Source organism: Euphorbia lathyris, chromosome 2 (assembly GCF_963576675.1).
Source record: "Euphorbia lathyris chromosome 2, ddEupLath1.1, whole genome shotgun sequence".
Classification (NCBI taxonomy): Eukaryota; Viridiplantae; Streptophyta; class Magnoliopsida; order Malpighiales; family Euphorbiaceae; genus Euphorbia; species Euphorbia lathyris.
Window position 1 is genome coordinate 14,948,700 of NC_088911.1, and position 19,811 is coordinate 14,968,510.

Below are 19,811 nucleotides of genomic sequence, written 5' to 3' on the forward strand. Positions count from 1 at the left end.
TTCTCTCTATACATCCGTCTTCGAACCTCAACACACTTAAACCTCCATCTTTTACAACTAGATTTCATCCCCAATTTCAGTAATTATCAAGTTTGGGCACTAGTTTGAAGGCTTGAAAGAAGAAGAGGATGGGGTTTATCTTTCTTCTTCTCGTCCGCACATCCATCTTCTACTTCAACACCTAAACCCCCAATCTTTTACAATTAGATTCCATTGCCAATTTAAGCAATTCTCAAGTTACCAGTTAAGGCTTGAAGGAAGAAGAGAGAAAAGAAGGGTTGCATTCATGATTTCAACAATGGAGGTGTAAATAGAAGTTTCAGCGAGAAAAAGCCCCTTCGATCATCCTGTACTCCAAAAAAGGTGAGAAATTTGAGCAATTAGTCTTTAATTTGTTGGGAGAACAGACTTAGTAGGTTCTATAGGGCTTCATTTAGATTGAAATTGAAATTGAAATTGAAGGTTCAGTAGGTTCAATAGGGGCTTCAAATAATGTGGATGCATCCTTGATATTAAATTGCTCCATTTCCAGAACTTGGTATAGAAGAAATTTTGATCATTTTCATCAAATAAAAGCTTTCATACTCCTAGTTATTGCTCTGCTGTTTCTGGCCCGTCCTCTAGGAACCTTTGGAAGGCATGAAGGTCAAACTCTATTTGTCTTTTTTTTCTTTGAGTAAAGTTAAGTTGTGATTCTGCTTTCACTAAGAAAAAGTAGGAATGAATTCACTTCGGGTTACTTCCATCTTATCAAATCCCTCTTTAATGCAGAAGCGTACCAGAATTAGTGATTTCATCAAAATGATACCTTTCATTGCAATCTCTTTTCGTTGTCTCAATTCACAAACTCATGTCTATTCTTTGGGAAAGAATTCCTTCTGCAGATCAGTAAAGGTAAAGCCAAAGATGGCCTCGGAGATCATCTGCTTCCAACCCGTCTTTGTATGTTAATAGGTTTTGTACTTATGCATGTTGGGAATGATAATAGAATTAATAGACAGAGTATAATGAGAAAATAGGTTGAAAATCTCTTGCTTACACTCTTTTTGGCTAGGAATAGACGCTCTATCTATGTTATCAAGGGAAGTGCTTGGGGCGGATCTATCCTCTTATGCCTCGACCATTAGAGGTAGTCCCTGGCTGGTTGTTAGGGACTTTCATGCTATCAGAAGACATGATGAGAGAGAGTAGAGGGCTCAAATGAGTGGCTAAGATGGATGGACTCTCTGGATGAATGCATCAACTAGACAGATTTTTATGATTTAGGATTTTGAGGTCAATTCTTTTCTTGGTCTAACAGAAGGGAGGAAGGCCCGATTCTCAGGTAGCTAGACAGACTAAGGAAAAGGCATTTGATGGGATGACTCTATCTATAGGCTGCTTGGAGTGAAAGATTCATTACCTCAAGCTTGGTTTTTAGTAGTACCTGCCAACCTGCCAGCCATATCATCTCTTCTTGTGAGAAAAACAAACCAATTCCTGGGCCCTTCTTTCTCTTTTCCTGCTAAATGTGAGCTAAGCTAAGATGTATGGCTTTAAAGCTTCCCAGCCATATCATATGGATTTGTAAACTCCGATCAAACCAGAAGGACTGGACTTGAATACTTCTTTCGTCTCAAAGGCCCTTGACATTGATATAATCCTTCCTTTTTGTATGCCACATGAGGAATTGCATTCACGACACTTTAACCGACTCAATTTGACATTCTGGATGGGCAACTTCTTATCCATAGAAGTATGGTTGGCCCCGCAAAGAGTTTATGAATTCTTGTCCCGAAGTTAATAGACTCGTGTAATTTAATACACAATTGCCAATTTATTTGGCAAGAGCCCGCTCTTAAGATTGTGTTGGGAATATTAAAAACAAGATTAATACACAATTCAACAAAATTAAGAAATCCACATATATATAATTGCAAAACCAACACAAAGTTGAGTTAAACATCAGATGGAGAGTTCATATACAATTCAACAACACATATTATTCTATGCTATGACTCAGAGGAAATGCTATAAATCATCTCATTCGGATTGTATTGACATTAAAGCCTTAGTTTTGGTTCTCAAGTGCTTTCAATTCTTTTTTGTCCAATCATTTTGTATATTTAGAATGCTATAAATCATACTTGTCTCTGCTCTGGTAAAGATTGTTGTGTTGTAATTGATCTTACTCGGATTGTACTGACATTAAAGCCCTAGCTTTGGTTCTCAAGTGCTTTCAATTCTTTTTCGTCCAATTCATTTTGTATATTTAGAATGTTATTTTGTGCCTTAGTTTAGAATTGTTTCTTCCAATTCTTTCAATTAGAAAACATTTTTGAGAATTTTTTTGTTTTTCCATGAATCAGTCCCATTATCTGTAAAATTCAAAACAAAATTTACAAGAGCAAAGAATGGCATCTATTATATTATATGCAAAATCTAAAATAATATATATTGGTCGCCTTTCTCGTTCCCTTTCCCTTTCATTAAACTGTGTAGGGTTTTTGCAATGCTTGGACAACAATGGCAGCTCTTCCCCAAGATGTGATAGAAGATATACTTTCAAGACTTACTGTGAAATCACTTATCAGATTCAAAACCGTTTCCAAGAAGTGGTACTCTTTCATTTCTGAAAATCATAAATTTCATATGAAACAATCATCATCTTCTTCATCTAAGTATCTTATTTTCTACAAATTGAGTACTCTGGAGGAAGAAGCTATATTTCAATATTCGGATGTCGATAGTTATGCATGGCGCATAATGAATTTTCCGGTTGAAATTGAAAATCCATTTCGAATCATAGGGTCAGCCAATAGATTGGTTTGTGTAGCCCCCTTGTATACAGGGGACTTCTTCTTTATATGGAATCCATGTACTAGTGAGTGTAAAAGAATATTTGTACACATTCCAAACCATAAAGCGGCTGGTGTTAGGCTATTTGGCTTCGGTTATGATTCAATTTCTGATGATTACAAAGTTCTCGGAGATTGGGATTCCCATCTTCGAATTTTTTCGTTGAAAAGAAAATCATGGAAGATACTTGAATACTCTATCGAATTTGCATCGGCAGTGAATGCTTTGCCTTCAAATGGAGCTCTCCACTGGTGTGTTGGTCCACAGATCAACTGCTTTTGATTTAGCAAATGAGAAAATTTCGTTTCTAGATCTGCCTGAAGGAATTAAGTTTGTTCGCGAAGGCTATACTTCTTCTTGGGTTCCGATGTTCCAAGACTACCAAGGCTCGTTATGTGCATACAGGCACAAGTATATTTGGGTGATGAAAGAATACGGCAACTCAAAATCTTGGGCTAAATTCAGTGCATCTTTGCCTCACGAATATGCAAAACCAGTCGGCATTTCTAGGCTTGGGGAAGTAGTGTTTCGCACGCATACTGGATTCGGATTTGTAAAATCCGATACCCGAGGTAGAATGTCTGATGATAAGAAGGCACAAATGGTCAATTATGGAGATATATTTGTATACAAAGAGACCCTAATTTCACCCGGAATGTTTCGATCGAGAAACATGATAAATTGAGTAAGTTTGAATTGAGATTGTTAATGTTGTTTTGTTGAACTTACAAAGAAGTGTTGAACTTGTTTGAGTACTCAAACTTGCTAATAGTTTGGCTGTTAGATAGTAATATTAGTTCTATGTTTAATTGTTACACAAATGTTCAACAAGCTGCGACTTTGTTGTATTGCTCCGTAGTTTTCGTATATGGTTTGCTCTATCTCTTTTGTATTTTCTGTCTGAAATAGTTTGAAGTGAATTTTTGTTGTAATGTTCAACAAGCAGCGACGTTGGACGATCAGTTTCGAGACATGTCCATTGTTGACGATGGCTTTGAATTCCCTTCCCTTCCTGATTCGGAACAGATAATAGCTTTTGAAAATTGTTTAGTGGGCACGCTATTAACATTGTGATGAAGCAAAGACTTGCGGAAATTTGGTAGCCAAGGCAGGGATGGACTATCGCGGAGTTAGGGCAAAAACTAATCCTTGTTGGAGGGAGTCCTGGGCAAAACTTTGGGCTCTCGCAACTTCTTCCTATATGCCATGGACGGTTATAGGGGACTTCAATTATCTCTTATCCAACGCAGACAAGCAGGAATTACTGGAGCATCCCGCTTGGTGCATAAACGGTTTTCGAGGTACATTTGTAGAGTGTGGGGTTGTTGATCTGCCAATGACTGGGTACCTGTTTACGTGGATGCATCATCACGGGAAAGCTAACGAAGTTCAAGAGAAATTAGACTGAGTTTTAGTTTCGGAGGCTTGGTTGGCTAAGTTCCCTTACAACACTTCTACTCCGACGTCGGACCATTCCCCCATTTTACTCCGACAACAGAGATAGTAAATAAGAGCTTCGCCAAAACGCTTTATGTTCGAAAGCTGGGCTGACACGCAACAGATGCGACTGGTAGATCGGTTACGGGTACTGGCAGATGCGATGTATCACTGGGGGCAGAATCTGAACCTTGATTTCCACACAGCAGTGGAGTGGCTGTCTATAACAAGCATATTACACAGTTGTGGGGCTGCTTGCTGGAAAGTGGTGGTCGAGTTTGAAGGAGAAAAACGACTTGTTAACTTACTGGTGCAGGAGGAAGATCACTGGAGAAAAGCAAATTTACATTGGTGATTTAATAAAAGAATTTGAGAAATGTTTGTGTTTTTTTTACAACTCGTGTAAAGTATAGTATAATTTTTTTAATTTTTTTTTGAAAAAAAAATTTCACGTCTATTTATATTGTTGTGATATGTTAATACGTGATAAAATGACGTAAATGTGAAGTGTAGATGACATTATGCATGGATGAAAACAGTTTAATGAATTATTTCTCAAATTGATCCAACTTGTCAATGTCCGGGATAAATTTGCTTTTTGCAAACGTTATAAGTAAAATTGCACCATTTTAGACGGTAAGGGTAAAACTCCAAAAGTATTTTTTTCACATTCTCCCTTTAAAAAAATCACGGGCAAAACTAACTTAATAAATGAAAAAAAAAAATTTCTTAGCAACTAAAAAACAAAATTAAAAAGAAACTAAAATAAAGAAAAGTTACACAACCCTAAATAAATGAAAATCTAAACTCTTTCCATCGTTCCTAGGGGTACAACCGAGCAGAACAGGCTCGGTTTGGCTCGAGAAGCTCGAAGCTCGCCGAGCTTGGAATTTTGGAGCTTGGCTCCAGTTCGATATAGGCTCGGCTCGAGCTCGAAGCTCGACGAGCGGTTCGTTTTGATTTTTTTAAACAGTTTTAAATATACTTAATTGTACCTGATTAACATTTTATTATCTAAAACAAATTTCTAATGAAAGAATACCAAATTTAAACTTAAAAAAACAAATATAACATACAATCTACAAAAAAAAAAATTAAATAAAGTAATAAGATTAAACAAACATAGAATCTAACAAATTGGAGTTTAACATGTAGTCTACAATAGTATAGTTTCAAATTGAGTTTTGGGCAAACATTATCTGTGGTACAAAGTTTCTAATTAAAAAATTACAAAACTAAAATGTATTTAAATTAACAAACAAAAAATAATATATATATAATATTATTAAAAAAACACTCGAGCATGCTCACGAGCTTTCAAGCCGAATCCAATGACTCAGACTCGGACTCGTTAATGCTCGAGCCGATCTCGAACTCGAGCTAGCCCAATCCATCCGAACTTTGACCGAACCGAACTCAAACAGTTTGCGAATTAGGCAGACTCGTTTGCACCCCTAATCGTCCCCTTCTTCTTCTTCGACCCCGCCCTCCCTTCTTCAGAATCAGAGTTAATTTCATAGGAAATGCTATAAAGCATACTTGTCTCTACTCTGGTAAAGATTGCTGGGTTGTAACTGATCTTATTCGGATTGTATTGACATTAAAGCCTTAGTTTTGGTTTTCAAGTGCTTTCAATTCTTTTTCGCCCAATCATTTTGTATATTTAGAATCTTATTCTGTGCCTTTAGTTAGAATTGTTTCTTTCAATTCTTTCAATTAGAAAACATTTTTGAGATCAATTCTATTTTCCATGTGAAAGCAACAAACCAATTAAAAACCAATGAATCAGTCCCATTATTATATGCAAATTTTTAAGATCAATTTATCTGTAAACTTCTAAACAAAATTTGCAGACATCTATTATATTATATGCAAAATCTAAAATAAAAGCTGCTAAAAGTGGTAGACCAGCTTACTTGTAAATGACATGTTTAAGAGATAAGGTATCTCGTGTTTGTTTGGAAGATAGAAGAGTCAGACAAGAGAGGAACAAACCTCTTATCCCACTAAAGTTATATCTAGAGGGGGTGATATATGATACGAGGACACGAGGATAACTTATTTAGATGGAAAAGTCTAATTTGTTCCTCAAATTTTATTATTTATTCCATTCGTTGTGATTGAAAATTTAGCAAGTGTTCCATGTGTTTATCAAGTTAATTTTTAATCTTTGAATTTTTAAAAATCTAAGTTTATCTATATATTATTGCAGTATTAATGTCGAATAAAATTAATTAAATTTAATCTATCATCTTAAATATATAAATTATTTTATTTTTTGTGTTTTGAAAATTTAATACAGTGTTCCAAATATTTTTCAAATTATTCCATTTTTTTTATTTTGAAAATTTAATAATGTTCCGAGTATTTAAGTTATTCCAATTTTTATATTTTAAATTTTTTAATAAAAGTGTTACAAAGTATTTTTCAAATTAGATTGATATATTAAATTTAATTAATTCCAGTCCACATTATAGTACAATTGTTTATTACAATTGAATCATTTTATCCTTATCTCTATCCCACTTGTTAAACATGAGATAATAAACTATCTTATCTTATTTTTATTCTTATCACCGTCTTTTATCTATATCCTTATCTCAATCTTTATTTATATCTCAGTAGAATACCAAACATCCGAACTAAAATTAAGAAAAGTTACAAAACCCTAAAAAATGAAAATATAAAACCCTTTCCATCGCCCCCCTTCTTCTTCATCTTCTTCTTCGACCCCCGCCCTCTTCTCCTTGTTCTCATGCATGCTGTTCGTTCGACCCTCCTTCAGAATCAGAGAAGAGTTCTTAATTTCAGGTTTTGTGATTCTATTGCTTGTTCCTTTTTAATTTCAGAGGAAATGCTATAAATCATTCTTGTCTCTGCTCTGCTAAAGATTGTAATTGATCTCACTCGGATTGTATTGACATTAAAGCATTAGTTTTGGTTCTCAAGTGCTTTCAATTCTTTTTCGTCCAATCATTTTGTATATTTAGAATCTTATTCTGTGCCTTAGCTTAGAATTGTTTCTTTCAATTCTTTCGATTCTTTCAATTAGAAAACATTTTTGAGAAATTTTTTGTGCTTGGACAGCAATGGCAGCTCTTCCCCAAGATGTGATTGAAGATATACTTTCAAGACTTCCTGTCAAATCACTTCTCAGATTCAAAACCGTTTCCAAGAAGTGGTACTCTTTCATTTCTGAAAATCATAAATTTCATATGAAACAATTATCATCTTCTTCATCTAAGTATGTTATTTTCTACCAATTGATTACTCTGGAGAGAACTATATTTCAATATTCGGATGTCGATAGTTATGCATGTCGCAGAATGAATTTTCCGGTTGAAATTGAGAAGCCATCTCGACTCATAGGGTCAGCCAATGGATTGGTTTGTGTAGCCCCCTTGTATATAGGGGACTTCTTCTTTATATGGAATCCATGTACTGGTGAGTGTAAAAGAATATCTGTACCCGTTCCAGACCATACAGCGGCTGGTGTTAGCCTATTTGGTTTCGGTTATGATTCAATTTCTGATGATTACAAAGTTCTTGGAAATTGGGATTCCCACCTTCGATTTTTTTCGTTGAAAACAAAATCATGGAAGATACTTGAACACTCTTTCGAATTTGCATCGGCAGTGAATGCTTTGCCTTCAAATGGAGCTCTCCACTGGTGTGTTGGTCCACAGATCACTGCTTTTGATTTAGCAAATGAGAAAATTGTGTTTCTAGATCTGCCTGACGGAATTAAGTTTGTTGGCGAAGGCTATACTTCTTGTTGGGTTCCGATGTTCGAAGACTACAAAGGCCGGTTATGTGCATCTGGGCGCAAGTATATTTGGGTGATGATGGAATACGACAACTCGAAATCTTGGGCTAAATTCAGTGCATGTTTGCCTGAGGAATATGCAAAACCAGTCGGTATTTCTAGGCTTGGGGAAGTAGTGTTTCGCACAGATACTGGATTTGGATTTGTAAAATCTGATATGCAAGGTATAATGTCCGATGATAAGAAGGCACAAATGGTCCATTATGGAGATACATTTGTATACAAAGAGTCCCTGATTTCACCGGAATGTTTCGATCGAGAAAGATGATAAACTGAGCAGGTTTGCGAATGTTGTTTTGTTGAACTTACAAAGAAGTGTTGAACTGTTTTGAGTACTTAAACTTGCTAATAGTTTTGGCTGTTACATAGTAATATTAGTTCTATGTTTAATTGTTACACAAATGTTCAACCAGCTGCGACTTTGTTGTATTGCTCTGTAGTTTTTGTATATAGTTTGCTCTATCTCCTTTACTTTTTGTATATGGTTGCCACACAACGAGCTCTAGGTGCCTCTCTATCTAATAAAATTACATTAGTTTTGGATTTTGGGTTAAAGTAGTAACTAGTGCATTGCATATGATTCATGAACAAAAATTGCATTCCTAGTAATGCAAGGATATGGTTTAATGGTGATGGCTATCCTATTGAATGTCTGTGCATTCTAAAGCTTTGTAATTCATACATTCTTCTGTTGATCATCTTGGATGTTGTATGACTACTGATAAGAGCATTTGTCAATAGTTTTAAGTACTTTATTCATGTAGCTATTCCCGACTCATTTCGAGACAAAGGCTTTATTGTTGTTATTCATGTAGCTATTGTTTGTCTTTCGGCACATTGAGAGCCAAGACTTTGTTCTATTTTTTTTTTTTATTATCTTTGATCTACCCTTCCTATCTTACATCTTATTTTAGATCTGTTCATAAGATGGACTGGCACGAGCCAGGTCTCACTGAGCTTGATACATAAATATTTTGTTCCAGCCAAAATAAAGTCACAATGACCGGTTTTAAGTATCCATGTGATGCCGCAATGATGATGTCAATTTTATGATATATACTTGAGGTTTTTATAATGTGGAATTAGCCGGGTTAAACCATAATTAATAGTTAATGTGTATTTTACTTTTTTAAATTTATTTCCATGTGGCAGACACGTGTCTACCATGTGATTTTGTTTTTCATGCGGCTGACACATCTCATCGAGCTCCCTTACAAATCGTCCACGTAATCATTTCAGCATTGCGTGGATACTAAACCGTCATTATGACTTTATTTTTGCGAGAGTAAAACTTTAATGATTTTATTATTTTATTTTAAAGTTTAATGAACAGGATGTAACAATGTCCAAACCTGTGGACATAGATAATATTGTGAAACTGGTACTTTGGTGCCATGAAGAAAAGCAACTTTTACTTGTTTATGAGCTTATGCTAATGGCATCTTGGATTCTCATCTGTTGTTTCCCTTCCATTTGTTTGGGTTTGATTGTTAGTTTTTACAAAGTTTAGGGGTCTTTTTGCTGATTTGAGGAGAATAGGTGGTCAATTAATTTTGCTCTATAATTTAAGGGATCAAATGAGCTTTATGCCAAACTTAAAATTTAAGTAAACAAAATAATAAAATATTAAATATAGGTAATATATATATAAAAGACCGGCTTGAACTTTTAAAATAAATTCCAAGTTCAACTTATTTTATGTGCGGGATTAAGAGATTTGGTCCGATCAAACATCAAATATACATATCTAAAAATCAACACATAAAGGACAAACGGACAAACGAAGTATCACACTATCCAAACGACACACCCAGCAATTGGTTCTCATGTGTCACTTATACTCTCTGTAATGTCGTCATTTCCAACTTCTGTAATGACGCTGCTTGATATAAGCACACTTCATCATTAATCCTAGATAAATGTCAGCATTACACACGTCACATGCCACTACCGTAAATACTTCTTTGATCCACCTCAACATCAGGTACAAGACATTATTGCACAAGATTTTGGCCGTGAAACACTCCTCTGCCACCTTACATACAATGGTTCGGTCATCAACTTTCCGAAAGGGGGAGAGAAACATGCAAAGTCCAGCAAGCCCACCTTTGCCACCATCCAGAGTACGAGCCCAATAGCATATAGGTCCACTTAGCCAAATCCATAAGGACACAAGAGCATATCGCTCATTAACTCTATTATCCAATTCTTATAAATAGATAGACTACACTGTAGCCGAATCTAGTTCTGCTGCATTACAACTTCCTTACTAGAGCATGTTCTTACCGAATGATGTCCTCATCATACTGCTTAACTTGCTTTTGAGGTTTGGTGAACCAATTGGTCGCTTCTCTAGTTGAAATATCGGCCCCATCTATCGTTGTTAAAGTTACACGATTGTTCTTTCCCTGCTTTTCTACATATGTGGCTGGATTGGCTCTCTAAGCAATTACCAACAAAGATCCTGGTTCTATCATGGGTTATCATGTAGCTCTCATATTATTTTTTAGAAATAAGATAAAAAAATACTTATTTCACTTTTAAAGAATACTTATATCTCTGGTGGATAAATGGTATAATTGAAGATATAACATTAATAAGTTGGACTAGTTCTCAAAATTATTAATATAGTTTTTTTTCAGTCATTATTTTCATTGCATATGTTTTAACAAGTTGGACTAATTCATAGTTTTTTTCCAGTCATAAATCTCATTATTTTCATTGTATATGTCCACAGAGTTATTACTTTTTTTAATAATAGATCAAGACATTACATACACGTTGAAAAAATGTGTTGAATAAAATATATATTTATTGAGCTTAAAAGTATCTAATCCCTCAAACATATTCTGAAAATATAACTTAAAAAATCATACTCAGTTTTCTTTTACTTTCTGATCAATTGATGCATGAACAAAATATTTAAATTTTTTAGATTTTTTGAAATTGGTTCAGTTTATTAACATTAGTTCTTTAACGGAATTACACTTATTTGGGTCCCTAAAGTAAAATTTTAAAGTCAGTTAGAACCTTAAACTATCAAAATCATTAATTGAGTCTTCATCTTATCCTAAATTCAGAGACTGTGACTGTTTAATATAGACGGTAATAATCTATGCGTTGGTTCAATATGGGTTTGTGGAAGAGCGTCTGAAACTTTTTAACCGAATGATTTTCAATGATGCCTCAATTGATGATTTTTGTTTAGAATGAAGATTCAATTGATAATTTTTTATTAATTTAGGAACCTGATTGATGATTTTGATAGTTTAAGGTTCTAATTGCCTTTGAAACCCTAGTTTAGAGAGCCAAATGGGTATTATGCCTTCTTTAATTATATTATCATTTATGATGTTTGAAGAAGTAAAAAATTTAACAATAATATTTTCAAGCAATATCAATTTTAGCCCTACATTACCAAAAATTGAAAAGATTGGTTTCACAGTTTTAACCTTTCAAACATTAATTATGTTTAACATATTTAATGTGTTACTTATACCGTTACAAAAACATCTGTTAAAATACTAACAATTAAATCTATCACATATAAGTTAATCACAATTCTTTTTTAAAGAATTTAAAATGTTTATTGTGTTACTAATATAGTTATAAATATCAACAACAAAAATATATGAAACTACTTCAGTTTATCGATAACAAAAATTTAGAATTTCTTATGTGACAGTTAAATAACAGTCAAACCAGTTTTTTCAACTTTTTAATAATGTATGACTAAAATTGATTTTATTTGAGAATTTAGAATTAAATTAATCAGTCATACGTTAAGTCTAAATCTGTACTACTTAAAAAACATTAGTTTAAATTTGATTTTCATCCCTTTTTTATTAGCACCAAAGCTCTTCTCAGTACAATCTATAAATTGTGAAACTAAGAAACATCCAACACAAGCCCGTCTAGCTCAGTTGGTAGAGCGCAAGGCTCTTAACCTTGTGGTCGTGGGTTCGAGCCCCACGGTGGGCGGGTATGCTTTTTTGTTTTCATTCTATTTCCTATTTATTTTAGTACAATAAAAAGTTAATACTGTTGAATGTCTATGAAATTTAGCCCATCAATTAGCTTAGGTACTTGTAATAAAATCAATCAAAATAGATAATTTTCAACATATGAGTAATGATTCTTTGAAAAAAAAAGACTAATGTATATTTACACTCTTAAACTTTGAGCGTTTTGTTTATTGACATCCTGAACTTTTAAAATAACCTATCGTATATCCAAAATTGGCTTATTTGGATCTCCTACACACAAAATCGTTTTTTTTTCATCTTTGAGGGATGGAGTGACATGCATACTATAGAAAAAAGAAAAGCGTATAAGTTTGTTCTGTATGTCGCCTCATCTGTCAAATATAAATGTGTGATAGTTTATTTTAAACTCGGATTTTTTAAGACTTTATAAAAAAAAAATCTAGTTGTATTCAATAAAAAATTTAAGAGACTTTAAAAAATCTAAAAAAAAAAAAAAAGAAAAAAAAGGTGCATTCAATTACTACCATGTAAATATTACATGTGCTATTAGAAAATTATATTCTTAGAAATAGGAGTTAAATGCATCATTAGTCACTCAATTTTTATAATTTTTTAAAATGGTCACTCAACTTCAATTTATTTCAATAAAATCATTCATTTTTCCATTTTGTTTTAATTAAATCACTCCGACGATTTTATGAGCAAAACGACGATGGAAAAGTGATATCATTGCTACATCAGTACTAGTTAACTTTTACCGTGACCGAAACGACACGTAGCTACCACCTATATGACATGTGGTTGTCGTCTAACTGACCAAAACGACACATGACAGCCAGGTAACAAACTATAAAGTTAATAAAAATCTATAAAAATCATTCACTTTTAAAAAGTCTTTGAACTCTTTTAAAACATCAATACATTACATCTTTTAAAATCTCAATCCATTACACCCCTAAACTACTATAGAATTGATCATTGAAATAAGAATACAATCAATACATTTACAAAGAGATATTTATACTCAGACTTACGAATAACAACTTAACAGTAACTGTAGAATACTAATTGAATCTTTAAAGATCAACTGCTGACTAATTTAACTTGACAGTTTTTATGATTAGGTTCCCCTCAAGTTGGAAGGAAGATAGATATCTTGAACGTCCAATGATACATCGGTAACAAAAATAATGGTCTTGTTGATAGGTACGTAATACATAAACAACCCTGGCTTGCAATTTGTCTCGTACAAAATGACAATCAAGTTCTATATGTTTGGTCATTTCATGCAAGCTTGGATTCTCAACTACATAAATGATTGATTTGTCATAAATAATTTGTTGAAAACTAATATTATCCACAACAAAACAAAATCATTGCACCTCACTTGTTGTCATTGTCAAAGCCTATATACTGCTTAGAACTGCATGAAAAATGCGTTTTGCTTCTAATTTTCCAAGAAATTAATGATGTTCACAATAAAATAGCAAAATTATTCCTCACTTGACTTGTGTAAGATCTCATTCTGCTGCATTCTTGACTTTGCTTAGCACCGACTAGTAATTAGGGGAGAAATTGCTAGTGTCGTACACTCGACAAGTAGCTAAACACAGTTCGACAACTCCTAATAACATACATTTACAAGTGAAAATAATAATAAAAAAAGTTATTGTCAATAGCTTAATGCATATTCAACCATTCCAACTTGTTTCTAAACGTGTGACCATTTGAATTTTAAAAATAAATTTTTCACCCCTCAAATTACTTAAACTGTTGACTCCTATGAGTGACGATATACTGCATACTTCGTGTCTAATTGGAGTTTAAGCAAATTGAGATGATAAAAACTATTGTTTTAATGATGAAACAAATTGAAACAATGAAAAAGTCTATGATAGAAAAATCACATTAAAAAATTGGAAGGTCTTTAGGTGGTTGAATGTAAATTGTAATAATTAAATTTTATTATTCCCATTATCTAGCTTCAAGCAAAGTTTTTGACTCATTATTTTGACTTTTCTTTTGTGCCTTGGTCACTGAAAATAAAGCCCATTAGATCTATTTAACAAATGATTTTTTTTCCAATGAAATTATTAAATATCATATATATTTGATTTTAATAAAGTGATTTATAAAAATTAATCAGAATATTGCCCTGTTTGGGAATTAGCTGTTAGCTGATTACATTAGATGATTTGACTAGCTGATTTGATTAGCTGTTTGTGTCGACCTGTTTGGTAAAAATTAGCTGATTGATAATAGCGGTTTGTGCAAAAAGACGAATAAGGGCATTAATTTTGGCGCAGAAGAAGAGGGAGTCTATCTATTAGGGTTAAAGAAATCCATTAATTTTAATATTGCAAAACGCTAATTGAAAAAGCTCTTTTTAAGAGCTTTTTCTAAATTAGCGTTTTCATCCCAAACCTTTCTTCACCAAACACTCCAATCAGCGGTTTCAATGGTCAAACCTCTAAAGTTAGTCAAAACCGCTCTTTTTATCCCAAAACGCTCTTTACCAAACAGGGCCATAATATAATATAGAACACAATTACCCATATACTAACTAATCTTCAATTAAATTGCACCAATAATTACTGAAATTTGAAATGAGTTTCAAAAAATTATTGAATTTGCAGAGTCATTAAATTTTACTTTTTATTTTAGTAAAGTCATTCAAATTTAAAAAGAAAAACCACTGAAATAGTAACATTACAACTACGTTAATAAAAAGAATTCGGATATGTATGTATAACATGATAACCAAGTGACAATACAAAATATATAATTTTTTCTGCTGTCACATGACAGTTTTAAACAAATGACTTTAGTGTAAAACATCCCAAAACACAAAACGCATCGTCATTGAAGAACATCTATAACAAGGAAATGCACTTCTTGAAGATGGATTCAAGATATAAGCTTGCACTAAACTGAACAACACGATGAAAATGCATAATGCGCTGTTAGTTAACATTCAAACAAATCAATCTTTTCGGAGTTCCATAAACTCCCGACGAATACCATCAGCATTTAACACCACAATTTCAAGTTTGTCCCCCTGCAAAATATAATTGAGTGTCAGGAACAGCCAAAACAAAAAATTGACTAACTAATACGTATACATAGACTTTCAATAGAAGATGACAAAAAAAAATTAAAGGCTAAATACATACAGAGACCCTCCAAGTTGGCCATAAAAATCAATTGTAAACTTCGAACTTAAAAAATGACTGATTAATTCCTTTAAACTTGTTTAAAGTGGCTTACCTTTCGAACTTGCTTAAATTGATCTATTAACTCTAAAAACTTACAGTGTATATATCTCTTTCAGTTGTAGATGCAAAGACAGTTTTCACCAAATCAATGGCTTCTAATTCAGAAAGTGGAGCGACAGCATCCTGCATAGGTCATAGAATTACCAAGTAGAAAAACAAGAAACGATGTAATATTTCAAGATCGAAAGATTAAAATATGAATATTTAGAAACACTATACATCAAGAAAAACAAGAAGCCAAGAATATATACCTGAGCAGGTAACAAGAGAGGGCTTGGAGACTTGAGTTGGTTATCAAGAAAATGCATGATAAGAGTAGAACCAGAACCCTTAGCACGATATCCAACCCTTTCATAGGAACCAAGAGCATCATAAGTGTAAACACAACCCATTCCTACAATCCGGAAACATGATTAGCAGTGGCGGAGCCAGGAATTTAGATTTGGGGGCTAATTTTTGCTGTGCGGTTGAGGGTAAATTTTCAAAGTCCAACCCATTAGGGCTGGTTAAAACTTTTTTAGCCTCCAACGCGTTAAAACTGTAAAAATATTATCAATTTAGAAAAAAACATTGAACATTGGGAGTATGAATCTCAAACCATCTCATCTACCTTTATACATTAAAATAATACTACATAGAGTCAATATATACTAATTTTAAGGGGAGCTACAGGGGACAAATCGACCAGTACTCAAGGGCGGAGCCGGTGGCCGAGGGGCTCCACCCCTGAGCCCTGGACTGGCTCCGCCCCTGATGATTAGTCAACTTATATCAATAAGAAGTAGAAAATGTCACTATTAACTCATATTGGTTTACCTTGACTATCAAGCCCACCTAGCAGATTGAAAGCATAAAAAGGGAAGAAACGTTTATAGTAAAGATAGTTGGAGAGCCATTGAGCCATGGTAGGACAACTCATTTGCTTGTTGTGTTGATGTAGATACATCTGAATTAGGGTAAAGGCTCTTTAGTGAAACCATATAAAAAGAAGTAGCAAACTATAATGCACGGAAACTCTTCATGACAAGCGTTTACCCGTTTCCGGCAGATGTGTGAAACGGAAACTCTCGGAAACTTATACGAAACGTTTCCGGGCACGTTTCCATAATTACCAAAAATATGAAAAGCGTCTCTCAATTTTTAAACTGTTTCCCCACTTATTTCGATTAAAATTTTGGAAATTCAAACTTTCTATTTTGCAGTTCATGTTTAATCTAAGATTAGAAAAATTGAAACCTTGTATTTGAGAGATAATTACATCATTGTATACTTCAATTTAAAGAACTTATTCATATTTCTTTCTCCTATAATTCTTGTCTCTTGAATCTTGATTGAGCTTGGACTTTCTTCATATTGTTCGTATTATTATATTTTTAATATTTATAAATATGCCCCTATATTTTTAATATTTACACGTTTCCCACATTTTCGTTTCCTATGTTTTTCAGAAATTACGTTTCCTAGTATGGTTTCCGTTTCAGTTTCCATATCCGTTTCCGTGCAACATAGGCAGCAAATCTATGTACTTTTTTTGTGATGTCTTACCATGTTCCTAGCTTTCAAACGATTTTGAAGTTCTTTCACATCAGGTTGAAATCCACATGATGCCATCACAGATTTATCAGCTCTGAGCACCAGAAGAGCTGATACAATTAGTGTCTTAAGCAAAGAAAGATAAAAGATTGAGTTAAGTAGCTAATGCCCATTCTCTGCTGATACACGTACAATTTACTGATTTTGGAATATTCACTAGTGAGAATATTGTATCCGGTGGACATTCGAGTGTCGGCTGCGATAACGCAGTAATTCGCGCCAGCAATTGCAACACAAGAACTGAGAATAATCGAAATAACATTAATATACATAAAAATAATAATGAATATAAACATAAATCAAAAGCCTCACCCTCCATTGTTATCGTATGGAAACCAGTTAGCATGTTGGTTAGTCATGGTGTATGTTGGAGAAAATTGAGAGAGAATTATTATGTCTCGTTTTTCTTATATAATTCGAAAATAAGAGAGAATGTCAAGATTATAGGTATATAAATAGGGAAATAGAAATGTGTTTGATCCATTAATTCAAAAATTAATTTGAATTAAAAAGAATTAAATTACAATTGTAACCACTCAGTAAAAAACGTTTAAAATAGTAACATGTGAAATTAATTCTATTAATTATAATCATTAAACTCAATATTTTCAGAAATAAAAAAGATTTAAATAGTAACATTTTTAATTAATATTTTTCCAACAACTTGTACTATAATTATGTTTCATTTTCATATGTTATTTACATTTTGAAATTCACTGGATATACTGTAAAAATTGATAAAATCCAGTGGTCATAGATGCAATTTACTCAAAATTTAATTAATTTAGTTTAATCTAAAACATAAAATGTAACTGTCACGACCCAACCCAGGTCATGACCGGCGCATAAATTAAATTAACTTTAATCTATACTAGCCTTAATTCTAAACTAATGGAAAATTCCAAAAATTAACTAACAGAATATCAAATTCGTTGAAATTACATCATAAAACTTAAAGGAACCTAACTATTCAAGTCAAATCTCAATAATCAAAAGTCTCCAAAGATAATATAAAGCTAAATTATTAAGCAGTCTCCTTCAACATCAATCCAAGGGTTACCTCACGAACATGGACCTTAATCTGAAAAAGAAAGATTCAACGTGGTATGAAATTTTCGCTTATACGAGTGAAAACATCAGTGAGCAGTAGCTATAGCACACAACAGAAAAGGAACAGGTTGGCAGGCTGATACTTTTAAATCATGTCAAGTATAGTTCAAAATATAGTATTTCAAAATAAGTTAAACTAAAGGGTCAATATAAGATAATCAATTCAAAATGCTAACAATCAATTATCAAACATAATATTAAAGCCTTTCAAAATATCAAATATTAGAATAATCAGAAAATAAGACAAAAGCTTTAAAACACATGGTACAGTGTAACAGAGTGGTGATACTACACACCACCAGGGCCAGATAAATGGTAAGCACGCTACCAATAACAGATACAGATAACAGATAATTGTCTTCACCAATCTTATGCATGATTCTAATGCTGACACAACTGATGACAAACTGACAACTGACAATCTGACTCAAGACAGATGCAAAGTCCTAATGTTATGAAGATCGAGAGGCCAGATAACAGATACAGATATACTGAACATTTGTACCAGTTTGAAAACATATATAAATTAGAAAATCATAACTGATTGAACGAAATATCATATTTCTAAAATAAAAGTAATAACTGCGTTAAATTGCGTATCAGAAACCACAAATCATATCAAATCAAATTTTAATAATTTCAGGGTAACTTATAATAAAACAAATCAAATATAAAGGCTTGTTCCCAGAATATACGCTCTAACACTAAGGATATTTAATAAGCATAAGGTTCAAGATATACGTTTTTATGAACGAAAATATACAGTCAAATGCTAATTTTCGATAAACTGTTTTTCAGTCTGATATTTCAATCAAATAGGGTCATGTACTATAATTACCACTCATCTGAGATTTTGAAACACTGCGTTGCCTAAGATCATGTCAAAACTCGTGAGCAGGCTCGGTTAGAGGCTCATTAACAAGCTTGATAGAAGCTCATAAATAAAATCGATATAGGCTCATAAACAAGCTCGATAGAAGCTCGTGAATAAGCTCATGAATATAATTGAATATTATTTATATTTAATAATTATAATTTGATATATAGTCGGTTCCAAAATCCTTTTATTTGATATTATAGTAATATATAAATTAGATTGGGAGGATAGAGAATGGATTTAAAGTTTTTTCCCAATAATCATTAGATCATTGTCTATCTTCATCATATTCACTTCTACTCTTCTCATTCCTTTTTTCATTTCCGTCTCCCTTTCCTCACACTATTTTTATTTACAAATTGAGCTTACAATGCTAAAGATTTATAAATTGAGCTTATATTTATTAACGTCACGTTAAGTTACGTGACGTTAAGTTACATTACGTTACGTCATGTTAAGTTACGTTACGTTACGTTACGTTACATTACGTTACGTTACGTTACGTTACGTTACGTTACGTTACGTTACGTTACGTTACGTTACGTTACGTTACGTCATGTCACGTTAAGTTACGTTACGTAACATCATATTAAGTTACATTACGTTACGTTAAATTATGGATTGTAAGCTCAATGATTGTTTAGGTAATGTTATGTTACGTTCTGTCAAGTTATGTTACGATAAGTTTCATTAAGTTACGTTACCATAAGTTACACAATGTTATGATAAGTTACGCTACATTACGTTAAATTATGTTATGTTAGGGATCGTTACGCTAAGTTACATTATACTAAGTTAAATTACGCTATTACACTAACTTATAAATCGAGCTTATACTTAAATTATGTCTCAAAATGGAAGATTTTCGT

At 33.0% G+C, this 19,811-nt stretch overlaps 2 protein-coding genes and 1 non-coding gene across 3 annotated transcripts; 2 read left to right on the forward strand and 1 right to left on the reverse strand.

The window, feature by feature from the left end:
* Positions 1–6,933: 6,933 nt before the first annotated feature.
* Positions 6,934–8,528, forward strand: LOC136216911 (F-box/kelch-repeat protein At3g06240-like). Its single transcript, XM_066003457.1, has 2 exons — positions 6,934–7,086; positions 7,363–8,528. The coding sequence occupies exons 1-2, from the start codon at positions 7,035–7,037 to the stop codon at positions 8,367–8,369; spliced, it is 1,059 nt and encodes a 352-aa protein (XP_065859529.1). The 5' UTR covers positions 6,934–7,034; the 3' UTR covers positions 8,370–8,528.
* A 3,481-nt stretch (positions 8,529–12,009) lies between these two features.
* On the forward strand, positions 12,010–12,082 carry TRNAK-CUU (transfer RNA lysine (anticodon CUU)). The gene has a single exon. It is a non-coding gene; the product is annotated as a tRNA-Lys (tRNA).
* A 2,932-nt stretch (positions 12,083–15,014) lies between these two features.
* Positions 15,015–17,314, reverse strand: LOC136220563 (proteasome subunit beta type-1-like). Its single transcript, XM_066008378.1, has 7 exons — positions 17,268–17,314; positions 17,088–17,195; positions 16,908–16,989; positions 16,179–16,308; positions 15,614–15,756; positions 15,399–15,485; positions 15,015–15,145 (listed from the first exon to the last, which is right to left on the reverse strand). Exons 1-7 carry the CDS (start codon positions 17,312–17,314, stop codon positions 15,071–15,073), a joined length of 672 nt encoding a protein of 223 aa, XP_065864450.1. The 3' UTR covers positions 15,015–15,070.
* Between the last annotated feature and the right edge of the window lie 2,497 nt (positions 17,315–19,811).

What these genes read in the sequence shown, in the direction of transcription:
- LOC136216911 (XM_066003457.1), top strand. Translation starts at nt 7,035, where the DNA reads ATGCTGTTCGTTCGACCCTCCTTCAGAATCAGAGAAGAGTTCTTAATT. An exon ending in AGAAGAGTTCTTAATTTCAG is followed by an intron (nt 7,087 to 7,362) that starts GTTTTGTGATTC and finishes GTGCTTGGACAG; the next exon opens with CAATGGCAGCTCTTCCCCAA.
- LOC136220563 (XM_066008378.1), bottom strand. Translation starts at nt 17,314, where the DNA reads ATGACTAACCAACATGCTAACTGGTTTCCATACGATAACAATGGAGG. An exon ending in GTTTGAAAGCTAGGAACATG is followed by an intron (nt 16,309 to 16,907) that starts GTAAGACATCAC and finishes ACCCTAATTCAG; the next exon opens with ATGTATCTACATCAACACAA. An exon ending in CTCTCTTGTTACCTGCTCAG is followed by an intron (nt 15,486 to 15,613) that starts GTATATATTCTT and finishes TGACCTATGCAG; the next exon opens with GATGCTGTCGCTCCACTTTC.